The sequence below is a fragment of the Mytilus californianus genome, unplaced genomic scaffold (genome assembly GCF_021869535.1).
Source record: "Mytilus californianus isolate M0D057914Y unplaced genomic scaffold, xbMytCali1.0.p SCAF_12, whole genome shotgun sequence".
Taxonomy (NCBI): domain Eukaryota; kingdom Metazoa; phylum Mollusca; class Bivalvia; order Mytilida; family Mytilidae; genus Mytilus; species Mytilus californianus.
In genome coordinates this window covers 5,493,190-5,515,339 of record NW_026262604.1, presented here as the reverse complement: position 1 = coordinate 5,515,339, position 22,150 = coordinate 5,493,190, and the positions used below count along the sequence as shown (strand labels likewise).

Here is a 22,150-nt window from a genome sequence, read left to right as displayed (position 1 = left end):
CCGGATTTTTCCGTTTTTCCGGATTTTGTTATGAACAAAAACTAAAAAAGACATTCAAATTAAAGAAGCCTTTAATATGAAAAGCGATTGATATGTTAGCTTTTCCACAAAAATGATACTTATAAGAACCGTTTTATTGTAACAGTTAGTTGATTGCATTAATCAATGTTAAATCATTTACTGGTATCTTTTGGTAATCAAGTACCATTCAGGTACCAGTTTCACCACGCTTCATTGACAACGGAATAGCATCACATACCTGTCCGAACCTAATCAAGAAGAGGAAGACCAGTGAAGCTACTTCTACATTAAAACAAAAGGTATAAGCGTTTACAATGTCCTTTAATCGTCTGTTCAAGTTGGTGCTCTTTTCTTTTAGCTATAGTCACAATATGATCATGATATAAACATTAGAATCAAGGTCCTTTCGCCTATAGGCTATATTTTCATACCTAAAGACTAAAGACTTCATACCTGTTTGTCTATATTCTAACATCATTCTCAGTTTTCATGATAAACTTTGGGAGCGACAGGCCGAAGTTCATTTCATGGAAAAATTTGTATAGATCTATTCGCCTCATGTATTAGAAATTCTTTTGGGCCAGATAGAAATTTTACAAGAAGGTCATAACTTATGAGCAGGTAAAGCTTGGGGCGGTAGTTTTTCATAACCGCACAATTACTGACCACATTGAAAATACTATCTAAACATATTGTTTTCATACTATTTATATATTTGACTGATTTCTGAACGAGGAAGAATATTTTTACACATATATTAAAATACACCTTATCGCTATTTCGTTACTCCAATCCGGATAAGTTTTGAAATTGCACAACTTTTTCATCCAGTTGAAGCTACCTGGGCCCTTTTTAAACAATGTACTATGCATAAAACTTTTCAAAGAGATATGTTTAAACCATCGCAAACACCTCATTCAATGGCTCATACACATGTCATACAAAACATTTTTATGATTTTAATTTGTGTTTTAAAAAATAAGATCATAATCTATCATAGTTTTAAAATGTAGGCTTTCTAAACATTTTCCTTCCTCAGCTCGTTACTGATGACCTTTGTATTTTAATCCTTGACCCAAACTGAAAGTTGTCTAAATGACTTATTTTTTTCCGGATTGGACTATATAGTGTAGCGATAAGGTGTATTAAATAGAGAGGATATTAACCAGAAAAACCAAAAAGAACATTCTTTTGAGGTAAACCAATTGCAACTGATTTTCACAGTTTGTTTTGATGTAGTACGTTGTGCTGTAAGACTGCTGTCCCAGGTTACTTAAGGGGGAGGATAGAGTGCTCACAAACATGTTTAACCCTGCCACATTCTTTTTTTCGTTCATGTTCAGCAAACAGTGCTTGTCCCAAGTCAGGAGCCTGTAGTTCAGTGGTTGTCGTTTGTTCATGTCTGTCATATTTTTTTTCCTAAAATGTTGTGTTATAAATTAGGCCATTAGTTTTCTCAATTGATTTGTTTCACATTCTTCATGTTGGGGGCTTTTTAATAGTTGACTAGGGTATGGGTTCTCATTGTTAAAGGCTGTATGTTTACCTACTGTATACATTTGTACATGTATATAGTTGCTTACATTCGCTTCATTTGCCTACAAAAAGAAATCTTGAGAGAAGACACATATAGATAAATAGAAACTTTTGATTTCTTTGACATGTTTGAGACATGAAATCTTTCATAATTTTAATATGTTTAACCCAAAACAAACTACATATGCCCATTAATAAGTTATGTTGTAATTTTTGGTAATAACATTTTCAGACAAAATAACAGATCTATAAAATAAATTAGAAAAGTTAATTATGTTTCTGTCATTTTTGTTGAGCCTGCGAAATTTATTTTGTGAAAACGAGACATAGTGATCCTAGATTCCGGCGTTGGCGGCGTCAACATTTAGGTTCAGTCTGTTGTTAAACTTTTTTTAAACACCAATAACTTTATAAAACCTTCAGTTTTTTTTTACAGTTATCATTCAGATTCAGTCTGAGGTTAAAGTTTTTCTGTCATCAATAACTTTGTCAAACCTTCATGGAATTTTATGAAATTTGGACAGAAGCTTGTTAATGACCAAAATACAGTATCCAGTGCAAAATTATGAAAATATTTATTTTAATTTTTCCATATTTTGATGATATATGAACTTAGTTTATTTTACTGTTAACAAGTAGATACAGTCTGGGGTTAAAGTTTGTTACACATCAAATACTTTGTCAAACCTTCATAGAATTTAATGATTAAGAGATAATGTCTGATTCAAAGTTTTGAAAATATATTTCATTTTCAGTATTTTTCTGATAGATGGACTTATTAGTTTTTTACAGTTAACATTTACAGACAGTCTGGGATTAAATTTTTTTGACATGACAAGTTTGTAAACCTTCACGGGTTGTTATGAAACTAGGACAGAAGCTAATCTTCAAGACCAAGAAATAGCATCTAAAGAAAAAGTTTGAATATTTTTTAAATTCTGTATTTTACTGATAAATGGACTCACTTTTTAAGTCAACATTACACTTTTACACTGACAGCAGCAATCATAGGCGAGACACAGCATGCACAGGGTTCCGCGGAACCCCTTATGGATTTTTTCAAAGTAACTTTTTTATTGGTATACCAGGGTTCTCACTAAGGCGAGTCTATGAGTCCTGGACTCATGAAAATCTGTCTGGACTCACCATTTTCAAAACTGGTGAGTCCAAAAATGCATCAAGATTGAAATATTTTGTATAAACTGAACACACATATCATCATTTTATAGCAAAGTTTAAAAGTAATCTGAATTTTAATGTCATTTCATTGCTCTATTAGGTCATACAGACTAAAATAATAAATTATATAGCAATAAAATATCTTTTTCTTACTGTTGGACTCACCATGGCCAAAAATGATGAGTCCCTGGACTTGCCTTCAAAAATCCGTAGTGAGAACCCTGGTATACCATGTATACAGTCATGACAATACTCAATTTCAATTTCTTCAAATTTTTCCTGATTAAGGTAACACGATACCGAATGACGTTACGCCACGAGTTATCGTTCCTGACGTTATCGAATAACGTTCACACATACAAGCCAATGCAGCAGGTTCTGCAATCACAAAGTGATAAAATAATAAAAAAAATATTTTTGGTAATTCATTATGTGACATTTTTAACGGTAACTTTCCCTAGATGTAGAGTGCTGAGAGTTTTGATGCAATACGTAACGGTTAACTTATTTGACATAGATTGCTTTATCGTTTTCCGGCAATTCTTCTGCTCATTGTTAACCTTTAAAAATGTATTACTTTACTTTTAAATATTGTTTTTCTTTAATTTTTAAGCATCTGCACGATTTATCTTATATATGTTTTTATGCATAACAGACAGAGTTTTAACACTTTATTTTATTCTTGGTTTATTTTTGCAATAAATACTTATTCATGATGCGCGCCGTATCGCCATGAAATTTTGTTTTGAAAGTCGAAATCTAATCTATAGACACTTGGGATGATGTGTGAAAAAACAACTATTAATTCGTGTTAAAATGGTCGTCAAAAACACCGCTCGGGCAAAATGGAACAAGGAAATTTATCGGAATGAGAATACGGATAGAATTAGGCGAAAAAGCACAATATAAGCAGACTTTGATACTCATACAGAAAATAGTTTGTTAGTATGGAATGTAAAAAACGTGGTTTAACTTGCTTATTTTGCCGAATAACTTTCCCTATGTTCCAAGTGTAAACAGTCTCTGAAAATCATTGGTTTGTACAGAGTAAATCCGATATAGTTTCGGAAACATTTTAAAAATAAAGTGCTAGCTTTGTAACCCTATAGACCAAGTCTACACAGGGCAGACAGCAACATCGGAACGAGGCCTGAGAAAGTTAACGTAGGCTGAGAAATACATGGGAACTTGATTCGGCAAAAATGAAATAAAAAAAATTCAGGTCCCGTTACAGTCTGATTAAAGCCAGCTCCAAGTATCCACTTGCGTCTATAAACGCAAGTTGATAGTTCGGGCTGGCTCTAGTCAGACTGGTTCAGTTACAATTTTTTTCTCTCGAAATTTACAAGCAAACGACTGACTAATTATTTTTCAAACGGCAGAAAGAGACTGAAATAGCTTGATCTTGAAATCATTTAGATTTTATATTCGTGTTAATTTACGCTTGCATGGGTATTCGGTGGTAGTGTGGTTTTTTTGGTGTGATTTGAGTTGGAAATAATTTACATTTACAAGTTCGGAGACAAAACGACTGAAAGAGAATAAACATAGTTGCCTTTTGAGGCCCTGAGGGACATATTGCTCACATACTAGGCGTCAGGAAAAGCCCGAGGAGTTTCACAGTCTTAAAAGGAGTTTTTAGAACAAGTATAAAAGTATATATATATACATGTAAAAAAGAAGTGTTTTTATTTCTTTGTGTGGATAAATATACTATATATATATATGTACATTGTAATATAAAATGTATGTGTACGAGCTTTAGAAACACGATGAAAAGCGAGACTCGCCGACCTTTCCACTTGTTTCGTAGTGAGTACAAATACATTGAATTTTATATTTCTGACAATGTACATAATTTTTATATTTTGTTTTTATTCTACAATTTACACCCCAAGGATGACTAGGAAATAGAAATATGGTCACTTGGTCTTCTTCCGACCTGCAGTCAGAAAATGCTTCCAAAGTGGGGCGTCCATTTGGCTGTGCGGGATGTATCAAGTTTGCAGCCACGTCCGGTCAGAATGGGGACGTTAAATCCGATGCCTCGTGTAAAGAGAGTTCTACGCTCTTTGAACATTAAGAACCCTTGAAACAACTCTTTGAGAGGTCCGTTGGTGGCCTGTTGCGAAACAAAATGTCTGTCCCTATCCAATATACCCTAATTTTCCAGTGTCAGTCCAAATTTTCTCGACCATCATCCCAGATGGCCTCTACTACAAAACCTAGCTATTGTATTTATTGTTAACTTGTTCTCGTCCTGAACATGCATGAACTATTTGCCACTGGACGTTAAGCAACCAACAATCAATCCTATAATTTACACCCGTCACTTATAACTTTAATTGTTAAAATTTAAATCATTGCCTCTAATTTTTTCAAAGCAATCGACCGCTTGCTCATTATGGAAGTGAGGTAACATGGGACTTTATTTGTAAAAGGACAAGTACAAATAAAACAAAAAAATATATGGTACATGTTTTTTGTACAAAAGTTGGCTGTTATAATGATAAATGGAGATATGGGATATGCAATTTATAAGATAGCAACATCTGGACATTTAACGACATCAAAACCAAAGACATCAAGAAAATAGTCTAATGCTAATTGGACGAGTATCTTTTTATTTCTAATTTGTAGTTTTAGTAAACGTTGGTCCCCTAAATTGGAAAGTATGTGTAGTATAATTATCACAGTAACATTTCAGTCTCTTAGTACATATTTGTTAAGTCTTAAAACTTTTGTTCTTCTTGAGAAAATTCAAACCATAATGAAATAAGGAGATGCGGTAAGATTGCCAATTAATCAACTTTCCACCAAAGACAAAATGACGGAAATGGTAGCTTGCTTACATTGCTACTTCATTTTAGATCTCCAAATTACCATTCCATTATATGAACTGCATATTCAAAAATATGTTTTGTCACCAAAATTCCAATAGAGCACATATCATCATATTGTTTCACCCGTGTCCGTTCGACCGTCAATCCCGCACTTGACATATATACATAGGGTTTATACATACGGCTAATTATTTAGGACTACAGTCTTTTTGCTTCAGGTTTAAATTATTTACCTGGTGTTACTACTCATATTAAAGGTACGCATGTCGTCTGGATTTTCTTTATTTTTTGTTCATGACAGGTTGCTGGATTAGGCATTTTGATAACATATAAAAGGAACGCAGTGTACAGACTCCGGCTTACATCTCCTACATGTGGAATTTCAAGCTGGAACTTTTATATTTCGCGGTTTGCTTTACTTATAAAGAATGAATATATGATCTCAAGATTTGTTTTGTAAATAATTTTCCACAAATGACAGACTGTTGAACTTTGTGAAATTTTGCATACAGTTTGCAAGGTTTGTCCGACTTGCTCAACCAACCAACTCACACATTTACACCACGTAGAGTACACTATACTAATGTATGTACCAAGTCAAGAATATGACGGCTGTTTATCATTCTTTCGATGTATTTGAGCTTATGATTTCGTCATTTGATAAGGGACTTTTAAGTTTTGAATTTTTCTTTGAGTTTTGTTATTTTATTTTTTAGAATGTGTATTTTATCAGGATCATTATTTTCCCTCATAATTTTCACAACTAACAGAATGTTTAACCTTTTTTGACTTGCTGCATCAAATTTGTCTTTTATAAACAACTGTTTTCCAAATTGTATTGTGTCGTCCCGAACATGCATGAACTATTTGCCACTGAACGTTAAACAACCATCAAAAACCAAGCAATTATAAATCTGTTAACTGAATCAAATTTTTAAAGTACTCTATTTCTGCATGGATGCAGCGATGACACCACCATTGTCTTAAATGATGGAGTTAAAAACTCAGTAATTCAAATGAACCACACGTGAAATTTTTCATGTTATTTTCACGTGAACTTTACAAACATTTGGAGGTATTTTTCATGATTTTAATTAAATTTAGAATAAAGATATTATTTGAATAATCTTATTATAAAAATTTACGTGAATTCAACGTGTACCAAATTCCGTTGATTTATGCGTGAACTATTATCATAAGATTCACGTGGAACCAACCAGTTCAAGCAAGTTTCAAGTATATGCTCGTTTGGTGTGAAATTCAGACGAGATTAATGTTAATTCATGTGAGTGAAATTTCCATGTGCAGGACGAAATAAATTTATATCAGTAGAATTTCATATTGCATAACTAGGAAATTTACGAAACCCGACAGGGGAAATGAAAATAAAAAAACAACATTCAGATCCTGACACATATTTTGTTTTCCATATCTCTGAGTAGGAATAACGTTATATTCTGTATTCAATAACGTCATACGTTTTCGGTCAAATTCTAGGCATATCGATCAACTTTGAAGCCATTTATCTCAAAAACAAGGATGGTGACATATGAGTTTTTTTACGTGTATGGATTCAGTATGCAATCCTGGATATTATGTTAGTTTTTTGTTTTTCTCCGTATATAAGAACATATCCATCCATTGGAAAATCTAAAAAGGAAAGCCGAAAAAAAGCCATTTCTCCTATATACCTTTGTAAATTTGTCGCCAAAATTGACGTATTCCTATCAAAATACCAAGAAAACAAAAATGGTGACCCCCATTTTTTATTACATATTCCGATGTAATTCGATTCAAAGAACACGTGTGTCAAAAAGTTTGGAAATTGGGAGATATGCCATTCGGTATCGTGTTACCTTAAATAGGACAAATTAATCAAAATTTGTTCAGTGTAACTGCTGTAGGCTGATGTCTTTTTTTCAATGAAATTTTTTTGTTTTGTTTTGAGTTTATACATGTACATGTAGATTTTCTTAAAAAAAATCACTAGATAATTTTAAAAGGATACTTTACTTGTCTATTAAAGCAACAATGCCCCTGATTACATATAAGGTCAGACCACCCTTAAACAATTAAAATATGTTGCCTACCCATGCCTCATAGGGTTGGTTAGAGGTACAATGTACATGTAGGTAAGGATTTTATTTTTTCTGCCAACAACATAAGTTACATGCATATGTTTTAGACAATGTTAGAGGAGAAAACAACGTTAGAGCAGGAAAAAAATCTTTTTTTGATTTGTGTCATAAAATGTTTTGGGTAGGTTGCATTTTAGGTGGGTAGGTAGGCAACATCAACCAATTTAAATTTTATTTTTGGCCTCACGATAGAGAAGGCTACAGCTCATAGGTTAGTGTAGGTTATTTGAATTATAAAGATATTTCAAAGATCTTACAGATTATATTCTGCATGAACATGCATACGCCTCTGGGTGCGGGAATTTCTCGCTGCATTGAAGACCTGTTGGTGACCTTCTGCTGTTGTCTGTTCTATGGTCGGGTTGTTGTCTCTTTGACACATTCTCCATTTCCATTCTCAATTTTATGTACATTTGTCAACTAATTGTTTAGCCCCTGCATGGTTATTAAAATTCTTAAATGTTTAGGCTCTCACCACATACTGTCTCCTGCTTTACTGGATATGTTATATTTACTGGGAAGGCATTTGAATTGCATTTTGTCAAAATGGTGTCTGTTATAATGGGAACAGGACATTCTAGCGAAAAATTAAAAACTACTAGGGAAAATTTATGGCCCACGTCAGCACCCAAATTTATATGTTCACCTTTATTTCTGATAGCCCATTTAGTGAAAACTCACCTGGTTGAAAAATACTCACCACAGTAAAACAGTAATTATTATACCCTACTTTAAAAAAGTGGGGGTATTTGCCTGGTATACTGTTTTACCTCTCTTTGTTCGTCGGTCTGTCCATCTGTCCGTCCATCCATCCATCCATCCCATGAATATTTTTCATCGCATCTTTCTCAGGAACTACATCATAAGGATTTCTGAAATTTGGTTTCAGGGTTTATATAAGTCAGCTATACAGTGTGATGCGTTTTCAGATTCATCCCTCAACAACTTCCTGTTTACCGAAATATTTGGGCAGGGGTATCATCAGTGAGCAGTAGCTCGCAGTTTCACTTGTTTACACTGGGTTATTGTTTAAGTATTAGATAGTGGTGAAACGAAACTGGAAATAAAAGTGCAATATGTGATGGTAAATTAGTGCAAATAGACTTGAACCATCATTTAATCACATTTTTTATGTCATTCATGATACAAAAATGAATTATTAGTCTCATATTATATATATTATGTTGATTCATTATTATTCGTTGGATACAAATTTTCCAGGATTTCATGGGAACAGCTGAACCACCAAATTAAATGTTCAACGAATGACAAAATTTCTTTAGGCTTTAGGCTTTATATGCAGACTTCAGCAAAACCATGAAATTTAATATCCATGAACATGATGAAAATGCAAGTTTTCTTGAAGCCACGAAAATTGGTACCCACGAAAATAAATGAATCCACAGTACATGTATATGCAAACATGATTATATCACAATGATAGTATTCATTCAAAGTAAATTACATGCAACTTGGAAAAACAAAAAATATGTTACCCAAAACTATTGTAGTAAATATCTATATACATGTGTATAAGTTTCGAAAAACATTGAAATATAAGATATCATATTATGAATACCCATCATAAACAGACACACACCCTAAAGGAAAACCAAATATTTTTTAAAAACCTGCATCGAGAAGTAATGCTAGAATCGTTTCTGGGTAATGATGCAGAACCACATTATGAATATAAAAATTAATACGAAAAAAGAAGTTTTGACAATTTGGCAATCATACCATATCTCCTTACTTTTGTTGAAGGCTGTATCATGTGTATGGTGAGTCTTTTTTGGTGACGTATAATCCCTTACATCCACATCATTTTGATTTTTTTTGGATAGTTGTCTAGCTAATTGGCAATTAAACCACATGTCCTTATTGATATTTTTATTACTTGAAAATCAATGTCTTCATATAATTTCAGAATGGGTCTGATAAGAAAATTGAAGTCGTCATGGTTACCATCTTCTATACTCCTTGGCATGTTTTTGTGTTGGTACATGTTACATCTGATACAGAACACTCCAGGTCGGGATCCGGATCCACATAGTGATGAGGTAAAATACTTAATATACATCAATAAAAATTAAGAAAGAGGGGGAACCCTTTTCCTCATGTATATTTCAAAACTTGTTCAATTATAACATGTCAGTTGTGAATCTATAAATATAAATCTACATCTGAATCTGTATATATAAATCTACATCTGAATCTGTATATATAAATCTACATCTGAATCTGTATATATAAATCTACATCTGAATCTATATATATAAATCTACATCTGAATCTATATATATAAATCTACATCTGAATCTATATACGAATATATGAATAACAATCCACAAAAGACTACACAGAAAATTTAACATTTAATAATATATAATTAACACATAGCTGAGAGGGTGATAGAGCAGATTGTTACCCCGAGAAAATATTGTCAGCTGAGGGAAAGCCAAGGTTGACAATGTCTTTTCAAGGGGTAACAATCTGCTCTACCACCCTCTCAGATATGTGTTATTTAATTATTTAGGGAGGGATATCTGAGTTTCCTGGTGTCACTCCGTGAATAATTGTGGTATACGGAGTTTGGAAACATGTTAGCTTTAACTGTACTGTATAGTGATCAGTCTGTCTGTCCGTCTATCCGTCCATCTGTCCATCCGTCCGTAACAAATTGTGTCCGCTTTATATCTAGAGAACCGTTATGATTTCATACTTTATACTTGACATGTATATTAACCAACACCAGAGGGTGTGTCATAATGTTTGTACAACTTCTTAGGCCAAAGGTCAAGGTCAAAAACTTAGGTTTTAGTTGACAACCCCATGTCCTATGGTAAAGATTGTGTCTGCTCTATATCTTGAGAAACTTTATGATTTCAAAATTTATACTTGACATGTATATTAACCAACACCAGAGGGTGTGTCATAATGTATGTACAACTTCCTCTACTAGGTCAAAGGTCAAGGTCGAAAACTGGTTTCAGTTGACAACCCCATGTCCTATGGTAAAGATCGTGTCCACTCTATATCTTGAGAACCGTTATGATTTCAAATTTATACTTGACATGTATATTAACCAACACCAGAGGGTGTGTCATAATGTTTGTACAACTTTCTAAGTCAAAGGTCAAGGTCAAAAACTTTGGTTTTCAGTTGACAACCCCATGTCCTATGGTAAAGATCATGTCCGCTCTATATCTAGAGAACCGTTATGATTTCAAAGTTTATACTTGACATGTATATTAACCAACACCAGAGGGTGTATCATAATGTATGTACAACTTCCTAGGTCAAAGGTCAAGGTCAAAACCTTTGGTTTCAGATGACAACCCCATGTCCTATGGTAAAGATACAAATTTTTTACCACACGTTATTCACAGCGGGGCCCACAGAGATGGCTCCCATCTCAATGATGTTTAGTTTTATCTACCCTGATTAGTGTCAAAAAAGGTAAATTGTTTATGGAGAACCTTATTTAAACAAAAAGCAATTACAGTTAATCATCATATTGGGTATTGTACTATATTTGCTAAATGAGGGTCTGGATGGGGTTTACAGAATAGAGAATAAAAGGCAAAAAGTGCAGAATTAAGGGCTTAAAAAACATAGAATAGAGAAAAATAGGCTTAAAATAGTTGAGAATAATGGGGTGCTAAAATATATATATAAAAAAAAGGATAAATGGCAAAAAATATAAAAAATAGAGAAAAATGACCTAAATAAAGAATACAGAAATGAAGGACCCCCTATTCAGACCCTCCTAAATTATTACCCACTCTGTTTGTCAAGTGCTCATTGTTTCAGGCTTTTATTATGATTAAAAGTTGTAGTCATGACGTCATGGTAATTTGATTTTGTATTTCAATTTCAGCCTAAAAATTTTCCAGTTATTTTCGATTCTTCACCACAGTTAAGAATTATTGTCCTAACTTACAATAGGTCAAAATCCTTAAAACGCTTATTTGATTCGTTGCTACTGACAGATTACCAAGGTGAAAGAGTAGTTTTAGATATCTGGGTTGATCGCTCTATAAATGGTGAGGTTCACAATGAAACAGTTCAGTTTGCAAAAGATTTTCAGTTTGTACATGGAGAGAAAAATGTGTATGTTCGTGGCCAACATGCAGGGATAATAAACCAGTGGTTGAGAACTTGGAAATTATCGGATAATCCGAGGGAAATATGTGTCATTCTTGAAGATGATTTGACAGTATCTCCAGTTTTTTATCAATGGTTAAAATCAGTACACTCGACTTACAAAGATGATAATAAAATCAGCGGATTTACACTTCAAGGAGTAGGCTCCATTTATTCTGGACCCAGTGCACTTGAAAATGTTAATGTGTCGAAAAAGCATTTAACCTATTTGTACTCAATGCCAGGCAGTTGGGGATTTTCACCAAAACTGAACCAGTGGAAAGAATTTATAACTTGGTGGGAAAAGATGTCACTAGATAAAAGTTTTCATCCCCTGGTACCCAATAATCTAGCGACTGTATGGTATTCAGAAAACAGAAGACAGGGAAATGCTCAAAATATGTGGACCATGTGGTTTATTTATTTTAACTGGAAATTTCATAAGTATGTTTTGTATCCAAATATAATGCCAAAATACAAAGGTTTCAGTTACAACTGGCAGGAACCAGGGCTAAACCATTTTGGACATGCAGGATTACCATCCACTGGGCCTCTTGTTGTAAAATGGTTGCCAGAGTTTGACAGTCTGTCTCCTTTACCTCCTATTGTATTTACAAATGGCACAGTTTTAAATGAATTGAATAGAAAAATCACTGTATAATGTTTAAGACTGGTGATCATGAAGATTAGCTATATAATGTTAAAGGTTGGTGAAAAATAACTGTAATAGGATAATGTTCAAGAATGATAAGAAACACAAAAAACATGTTTTTTTCAGTTTGTATCAATACTATCAATATTTGTAAGAATTTATGTGAATCACATTTGAGGGGTACATACTGCAGTCTTCGTGATTATAACCACAAACCCTACGACCCAGGCGGCCAGTCCTGAGTAAAATTGTTGTTGACCCAGTATAATTTTCGTGTAAAGAGGCCTCATAAGCCAGGAGTAAAATGTTGTCAAATTTTTTCGGAAAATGAGGCCTTATTTGATGTACACAAAAATGAAAGTAAGATGAATTTATATTTTTGTTTTTTTTGTAAAATTGATTTTTGTAACTTGTAAGTCAAAAAAATTTTGGTAAAGACTACTGTAGTGTACTTTGCTCTCCTTGAGTGTGGTAGGTCATGGGTTTGATCCCTGCTGAAGTCAATACCCAAATACAAGAAAATTGGTATTTGCTGCGTCTCCAGGCAATTAATATTTAGCACATGATACCTCAGGCTTGTAAATCATAAACGTTTGGTAAAGACTACTGCAGTGTAGTGTATTTAGCTCTACTTGAGTGTAGAAGGTCATGGGTTTGATCCCTGCCCAGGTCAAAACCAAAATACATGAAAATTGGTATATGCTGCTTCTCTGGGCCCAAAGCATGTGGTATTCAGGAAAAAGAGTAAAGACTGATCTGCTCAGAGCTAAGATAAAGGAGGTTGATATGCCTTTCTACTGTTACCTTGTGAACTACAGTGCAGCTCGGGGGGATTTTGCTTTGTCCACCCGCCCACAGTGAGAGTGGGCACCAGGTGGGCAAAATTTCTAGCTTGTCAACTCTTTCCACCCATAGGAGTGGGCATGCGTTTTATTTTGTTTAATCAAAAGACTTGCAAGTACAAACAATTGAAAAAAGCAGATAAGCATTTGTAATTAATATTTTTACAAAAAGAAGAGAATATAGCTAGAATGGGCACAGGTGGGCTGTCCACAGTGGGCAGGAGGAAAAAGCAAAATCCACAAGGGCTGTTGTGTAGCATGTATAAATACCTTCTCAGTACATCAGTCTATTACAATGCAGGGTTCTTAACATGTTCTGGTCCTGATGTACATGTGACATGTGTAATATTTGTCACTGCCTGGACATCAAACAACATCTAGCCAATGGACAAATCAATTAAATGACCTATGACATTAATCAGGCCGTTATTTTTCTCGTTTGAATTGTTTGACATTTGTCATTTCGGGGCCTGTTATAGCTGACTATGCAGTATGGGTTTTACTCATTGTTGAAGGCCGTACGGTGACCTATAGTTGCTTACCTTCTAAGTCATTTGGTCTCTGGTAGAGAGTTGTTTCATTGGCAATCATACCACATCTTCTTATTTTTACATGGCTCAACTCCTGATATAATAATTAGGCCAAGTAAATTTAATTAGTAGATTTTCATCCAAATTTTTGAAAAAAATGGGGTGGGTGGGAGGATTTTATTTTTTATTTTTTATTAGATATGAAACGCTCTTGTGACGTGTTCTTCATATATGCAAGTGTAATAATAAGGTTCTATCATGTATATACATGTATAACGAATCAAACATACAAAGAAATGCAAAAACCAAAATTTGAAACAGGATGTTATTAATGAAACGAAATTATCGACAGTTACCGGTAACAAAAATGAACAAAATCCGGAAATCGTAAATTTTTCAAAATAAAAAAAATTGGGGCGGAACGATTTCAGAGGGGCGGGCGGGGATGAAAATCTATCAATCAATTTTAATTGGCCTTATAAGGAACTACTTAAATTTATAGAAAACAGTATTCAAATTTTTTATATAAATTTATTTGCATTCATTTTGTATTTATATATATATACCTTATACTGATCTTTGTGAAACTCAATGTATACATGTATTTAAGTTTTGAAAAAAGATAACTTATTTATCTTTATACATACATAATTGACTATTGAATTGCTGGATTGATAGTATTTTGGGGTTGTTAAAACTTTTTCCAATACTGTGGATTCATCATTTTTCGTTGGATACCAATTTTCGTGGATTCAATGGGTACAGGTAAACCACAAATTAAAATGTTCAACAATTACAATTTTTCCATTGGCTTGTATGCAAATTTTGGCAAAACCATGAATTAAATATCCATGAAAGTGTAACTTTTCCTCAATCCACAAAAATTGGTACCCACGAAAATAAATGAATCCTCAGTAGTTAAAAATTCCTTTTTTTAATTTAAAAGTATCTTTTTTCCCTTATGAAAAATATTGGGCAGAATTTAAGGACAAAAGGGAGCATTATTATTAAGAGAAGAGTAACTGCCCCACTATTTTTTGCTATCTCTAACAGTGTAAGAAGGGACACTTTAATTTGGTGTAAATGTCAATCAAATGCTAATGTCATATATGTGAACTTATTTACCATTTAATCATACCAGTGCATATCAACAGTTCATATTGATCAATGACAAACTCACTTTTTGACGGGAAAATGTATCAAAGTTTTGAAGTCTTAATTCTACCATGATTGAAAGGCTAATGACAAACTTATGATAATTTATGTATTGTAAATCCAGAAATTTTTTGTGTGCATTTATTTTTGTTATTGTCTAATAATGATCACAAATTTAATTATTACGATCTCAGCAAATGCTGCATACAAATAATCCTATCAAATTTAGTTGGAGCTTTTATTTGCAAAGCCACAATTTTTGCAATAATAAATACATCACAAAAATTTGTGAATTTACAGTATTTTGTTTCTTTTACAGTATTGAGGTTTTATGGTTAAAAAAAATTATTAAAGATTACATTTGGCAAGCTTCATTTCTAATTAGAATAAATACACCACACAAAAAAATATCATTGAATGTTCCACTATTTGATAAAGTCCAGTCACAATATTGATGTTTTTTTTTTCCACAATAAGAAGATTGAACAAGACTTTACCCTCCATAATTGATTGACAAATTTTCAAGTGACCTCAATTGTATTATGTTATAAAACATAATACATTATTTGTCAGTTAAAGGGAGTTGACATAGGTAAAGGGACACAACTCTTAGGAATCAATTGTATGTTTTTATGTCAACATTGTCATTAGAATTACAAATTTTTAAAATTTTGTTCACATGCTTAAAAATAATTCATTAAATTGCCTATTACAAATGCATTACTGATTTGAAGGGAAAGTGTGCCCCCTTTTCCCCAGAGATATTCTTATAATAAAAGTACAAATCAACAAAACTGTTCAATCTTACTTTTAGGACAATAGATGCAGAATAAACTCTGAATTTTAAGATGATATTTGTTCATTTTTAATGGAATATTCTTAATGTACTTTCATAGCTACTTCAGAGTATACACTATAAGTTATTTCCTATACACTTTTAAAGGTATTTTTAAAAATGGTGTATATTGAATTTATAACAAAAAACAAAATAATAAAAAATAAAGAGAAAGGTCGAGTTTTGAGGTCAATATACATTTTTTGCAAGAGTAATTTATCAATATGTGTTATGTATTAACAGTGTTAGAGGATACCATGCTTACTTTTGTCACACAATCAATTGTTTTACTCATGTTCTCATGTATATATTGACAATCTGTTTTTGTTTTGATTTATTATATCATGTATATTTGCAACAATTTATATTATTTAAAAAAAAATGTAGATACAAATATGAATTTCAAATCCTGATAGAATTACATATAAACATGATAAACAGCATTAGTTATTTTTTTAATTTTGAAAATTGACAATCTAAATGTGTGACATAGCAGAATGAGAGCAATTAAAGGATTAATTTTTTTGTATTGGAAAACTGCTCAACTTCTGTGAATTAAGAGTATTATTCTATTCTTTCTGTTTGTTTGTTGTTTATATAAATATTTTTGGTTGTGTATATTTTTTATTGGCTATTTGGATTTTTGAATTCAGTTACATCTATATAAATGTGAACAGCAGTATAGGAAAAGGTACTGAGAACAAAGCACTAATCATTTTCTATAGATATATAACATAGTACCTTTTGTTAGCTATTATTCGTATGTTTCTCTGTCCTATATGTTCTCCCATTTATTTGTATTGTAGTCCTGTCATGTAATGTTGTCATTTTAATGTTATATTTAACATTAATTGCCATAAAAGCGGGAGGTTTGGCTAGCCACAAAACCAGGTTCAACCCACCATTTTTTTCTTAAAATGTCCTGTACCAAGTCAGGAAAATGGCCATTGTTATATTATAGTTCGTTTCTGTGTGTGTTACATTTTAATGTTGTGTTTCTGTTGTGTCCTAGTTGTCCTCTTATATTTGATGTGTTTCCCTCAGTTTAAGTTTGTAACCCCGGATTTGTTTTTTTTTCTCAATCGATTTATGAATTTCGAACAGCGGTATACTACTGTTGCCTTTATTTATAACAAAGACATTTTTGACTTATATTTTTTGGAAAATTTGTTGATTCTCAAAACAAATAATGCTTGAAATTAAAGATATGTCCCCATGAGTAGATGATTTCCTGAAATAATTTAATATAACTTTTTACAATGTTAAAAAAATACCAATGAACATTCGCTATCTTTTTACCCAGGTGAAATCCTAAAATAAGAAGAGAAAACACAACAAAACTGTTTTATTTTACCCTTTTAGGACAACAGATACATAAAATAAAAAAAGTCAAGTTTTGAGGTCAATAAGATTAATTTATCAATATATATATCATGTATTAAAACATACACTGTTTACTATTGTCGCACAATTGTTTAACTGATGTTTTAATGTACATTTACATTCCAAATTTTTGTATTGATATACATGTATTTGCAACAATTATTTAAAAAAAATGTTAATTAGAATTTGCATTTTAAATTCTGATTAAATTTGATGTGTATAGCATTAGTGAAATTTGATCAACAATCATTTGTGAATTTATAGCGTATTTTATTTTTTTTCTCTGTGTGCTGTTTTTAATAATGTGTAATTTTTTTGATTGACTATATGCATTTTTTTCTCAGCTACATCCATTTTATTGTGATCAGTAGTATAAGAAAAAGTACTTAGAAGAAAGCATTAACTATATAATTATTTATGAATATTCTGTAAATAGGTAACAAATTAATTTCTTGACACATCTTTTAGAAAATTAAATTTGTTGATTCTCCAAAAAAAAAAATGCTTGGAATTAAAGATGTTATGAAACCTTGAGTAGATGAGAATCCTGCAATAATTTATTTGACTTTTTTACAATGAGTTTAAAAATACCAGTGAAAGGTCCATTATCTGATTAAAGCATATCTATATTGTATTTTTGACCACTACCTAACTAGGTAAGATAAGATTGAGTTTAAATTGGTTGTAATTACACTAGAGCTCATTGGGATTTTATACTTTCACCACCTGGCTGCCATGGACAGACAACTCTTGCTCACTCAAATCTAATCTCAGATTTTGTAAAAATATTGGAAAAAAATAACTTTCCATTATTAAGTATTTAATTCTTATGAAGAAAAAAAAAAAGAAATTGCATGTCTTATCCAAAAGTTTGCCACAGGGGACCATATAGAATATTTGCCCATTTTGAGCCCACTTAACCATGGACAGCTGATGGAAAGAACAAAATCTTAGTGAGCTGTATGATCTGCTTACCCTTTGGGAACACCTGAGATCACCCCCTGGTTTTTGGTGGATTTGTGTTGCTCAGTGTTTAGTTTTTTATGTTTTGTAGACTGTTGTTTCTCTTTTGGTTGTTTTTTCGTTTTTTGTCATGGTGTTGTCAGGTTGTCTTTGATATATGAGTTTAAAATCCCTTTGGCATCTTCTGCCTCTCTTGTAGCATATGGTACTTATGAAATCCAACATTTGTCAAATCATGAACTTTCAATGGTAATTTTAAACATCTAATATGTCAGATTTCTGTTGTTTCACATTTTTCTCAGACATTTACATTTTTCCTCTCTATACATGCATTATTTTTATTTATTATTGAAATTTTATGAATTTATATGTTTTTGTTACATTTATTCTAAAATGCATAATAAATTTATACATTTTCCAAGTCGAATTTATTTAGTTTTCTAATGAAACCTTTTTTTCATGGACATAATTTACCATTGTTACCTTTTTTACACATCGAAATATGTCCTTTGTGATTATGCAAGAAATGGTATGACTCTAAATGAGACAACCGTCCACCAAAGAAAGGACAATGATATGAATACAGATCACCATTCTGCCTTCAACAATAAGCAATTGTTTGCCTCTTTTTATTCATCTAGTTTATTATGGTATACAGTTGTATGTCTGTCTGTTAGTCCTTGTATCTGTCTGTTTAGTAGAGCATGTCTTGAAATTACAAAAAGAGACGAAAATCAGTTGAAACAGTGTTGACACATCAGATCGATACACAGCACACAAAAAAAAACCCTCACAAAACACTTAGCATAGCAGGAGTAGCTTACCTTGATGACGCCCCCGGTATCGCTCCCTTTTGAGTCCATTCGATTCCCTGAGTGTTAGTTTCTTACTTTGAATTGTATGTTCTGAATACATTTTTGCGATTTGAACATTGGCTAATTATTGTTGCCTCTAGTTAGACAAAAAGCAATACCAAAGAATGCTGAGCATTATGTGTTCTACAGTAGTCGTAAAGTCTGCTGCTTTAAGCCAAGCTGACGATTTATAGACATGTCATTCATAACCAGCTTGCAGAAATCAGAATTTATGCTCATGAAGTTTACAGGTTTTTGCAATAGTTTGTAAGGAACACATGATATTTGTTCGAACATGTGACTTAAATCAATAGAAAAAATGAATTTAAATAAACTCCTCATAGATTCCAGGATTTAAATTGTGTACGCCAGATGCGCATTTCGTCATAAAAGACTCATCAGTGATGCTCGAATAAAAAAAGTTTAAAAGGCCAAATAAGTGCGAAGTTAAAAGAGTATTGAGGTGTCAGACCACCTATGCACTCCCTCCAATTTAGAACATATGTAAAAGTAGCCCTAATCTGACAATAAACAGTACTTTTAATGTCATTGTTTACTTAAACTAACCAACAAATTTGCAGAAATGAAATTTTTGGTGAAAGAGAAATATTTTTAGACCATTTTGAGCCAAAATTTACTTGTCCATGAGTTTGCTCCATAGTCATGATAGTATACTAATTTAAGATTTCCAGAAAACCAGGGGTTATTTTTAGTAGTACTTGGCTTCCGAAAGGCAGTTCTTTCTTATAAGACTTTAAACTTTGGTTGAAAATAAAGGGATTTTGAATTGGTGGTCTGACACCTTGAGGACCCAACATTCCGAAAGGTTATATATAAAAATAATGGTATGATTGCCAATGACACAACTACCTACCAGAGACCAAATTACGTGGATGTAAGAAATTATAGGTCGCATTACGACCCTCAACAATGAGCAATAGGTATATGTATAGTAAGGTATAAAAGGCCCCGAAATGACAAAATGTGAATAATTCAAACGAAAAACTAACTTCAGGCCGATCTAAGCTAAAACAATAATTTGAAAACACATACGAAAGACAGCAACCAACGACAACCACTGAATTACAGGCTCCTGTCAGTGCAGATACAGAATATGACGGGGATAAATATATTTTTAAGCGCTGAACCCTCCTCCTTAATGTCCGGAATAGTGGTGTAACATCACAACATTTAAACAAATTGTTAAAGTCATGTGTAAAGGGATTGTATATGTATTGTTTTAATTGTTTTTTCCAACTTTTTGAAAATTTCCTGAAAGTGTCTGCATAATTATGTAATGTGGTGACTCTACTTGTGACGCTTCTGCTTCTAAGTATGTTACTTCGCGCCATTACATTTTTTTCTTTCATTATATAGACTTTTCCACAATCAGCTGTTTCAAAGGGGACTTTGGTCTGTTCTTTCACAGAAATAATGTCGAATCATGCTGTAAAACGGCTCAGCATCTGATGGGTAAACGGCCGGCTTCTTTGTCTGGAATTCAAAAGTATTGTCTCTAGGAAGACGACGAAAGCGGTTAAGGAATCTGTGAAGGCGATGATTTGAAATTAGAAAATATTTCATTCTTGTCTCATCCCTATGTTTGGAGTTACTACTAGTATATGAATATGAATAAAAGGAGATGTGGGGTAAAGTTAAAACGGCGATGAAACAAAAGGCACTAATTTACGTTGAAACGTAACAATAACAAAACGGTATATTGCTGGGTCTTCCAAGTGCTCCACAAAACCTCTCTACATTATTTAACATCAATTTTATCAGCAATCAAAGCCGGGCTTCAAAGTTATTGTGAAACTACATATTTTAGAGGTGGCGTGAATCAGATGTGGATACTAAAAATTCCAAAGATCTTTTAGAGTACATACAATCTAAGACGCTTTCATCTTGCAATAGTATTAAAACATTTGACTTTTCTACACTTTACACAAGTATTCCACATTCCAAATTAAAAAGACAAATTGGAAGAGTTGGTCCTGCTTTGTTTCATAAAAAAGGAATGACCAACGTAGATACAAATATCTTGTCTTTGGGTTGGATAAATCCTACTTTGTAAAAAATCACTCTGATTCAAACAAAAAATTCTCTGAAACTGACATTATCAAGATGCATCGACATACCCCGGTATCTGTTACTTTTGGAGGACGTGTTTTTTAACAAACAATCGGCATTCCCATGGGAACCAACATTGCCCCTCTACTTGCCGACTTGTTACTTTATTCATATGTGGCTGATTTCATACAGGAACTTCTTAGGAAGAAAGAAAAGAAGTTACCAGTATCGTTTAACTTTACTTTCCGCTATATAGATGATGTTCTCTCACTAAATAAATGTAATTCAAAATTTGGTGACTATGTTGAACGCATCTATCCCATCGAACTTGAGATAAAGGATACAACAGATACAGTTAAGTCTGCCTGATATCTTGACTTACATCTAGAAATTGACAATGAGGGTCAGTTGAAAACAAAGCTTTACGACAGAAGAGATGATTTCAGCTTCCCAGTTGTGAACGTTCCATTTCTATGTATCAACATTCCAGCAGCGCCTGCATACGGAGTATATATCTCCCAAGTGATACTTGTATTTCCTATCATGAATTTCTTGATAGAGGGTTGCTGCTCACAAGGAAGCTATTAAACCAAGAGTTCCAAGTGATGAAGTTGAAATCATCCCTTCGAAAATTTTACGGACGCCATCACGAGTTGGTTGACCCTTACGGAATATCCGTTTCACAGATGATAGCAGATATGTTCCTTATGTCGTAAATAAAATCCCGCCCCTTTTCCCGAATTAGACTTATTACCGGGTTTGTACTAACATGAGCAACACGACGGGTGCCACATGTGGAGCAGGATCTGCCTACCCTTCCGGACCACTTGATATCAATCCCAGTTTTTGGTGGGGTTAGTGTTGCTCAGTCTTTAGTTTTCTATGTTGTGTATTGTGTACTATTGTATGTCTGTTGGTCTTTTTCTTTTTTAGCCATGGCTTTGTCAGTTTATTTTCGACTTATGATTTTGAATCTTCCTTTGGTATCTTTCGCCTCTCTTTT

At 32.9% G+C, this 22,150-nt stretch overlaps 1 protein-coding gene across 1 annotated transcript; it reads left to right on the top strand.

Moving 5' to 3' along the window:
- Positions 1 to 197: 197 nt before the first annotated feature.
- On the top strand, positions 198 to 18,644 carry LOC127721250 (uncharacterized). Its single transcript, XM_052227928.1, has 3 exons — positions 198 to 320; positions 9,645 to 9,777; positions 11,598 to 18,644. Exons 2-3 carry the CDS (start codon positions 9,646 to 9,648, stop codon positions 12,522 to 12,524), a joined length of 1,059 nt encoding a protein of 352 aa, XP_052083888.1. The 5' UTR covers positions 198 to 320; position 9,645; the 3' UTR covers positions 12,525 to 18,644.
- Positions 18,645 to 22,150: the final 3,506 nt, after the last annotated feature.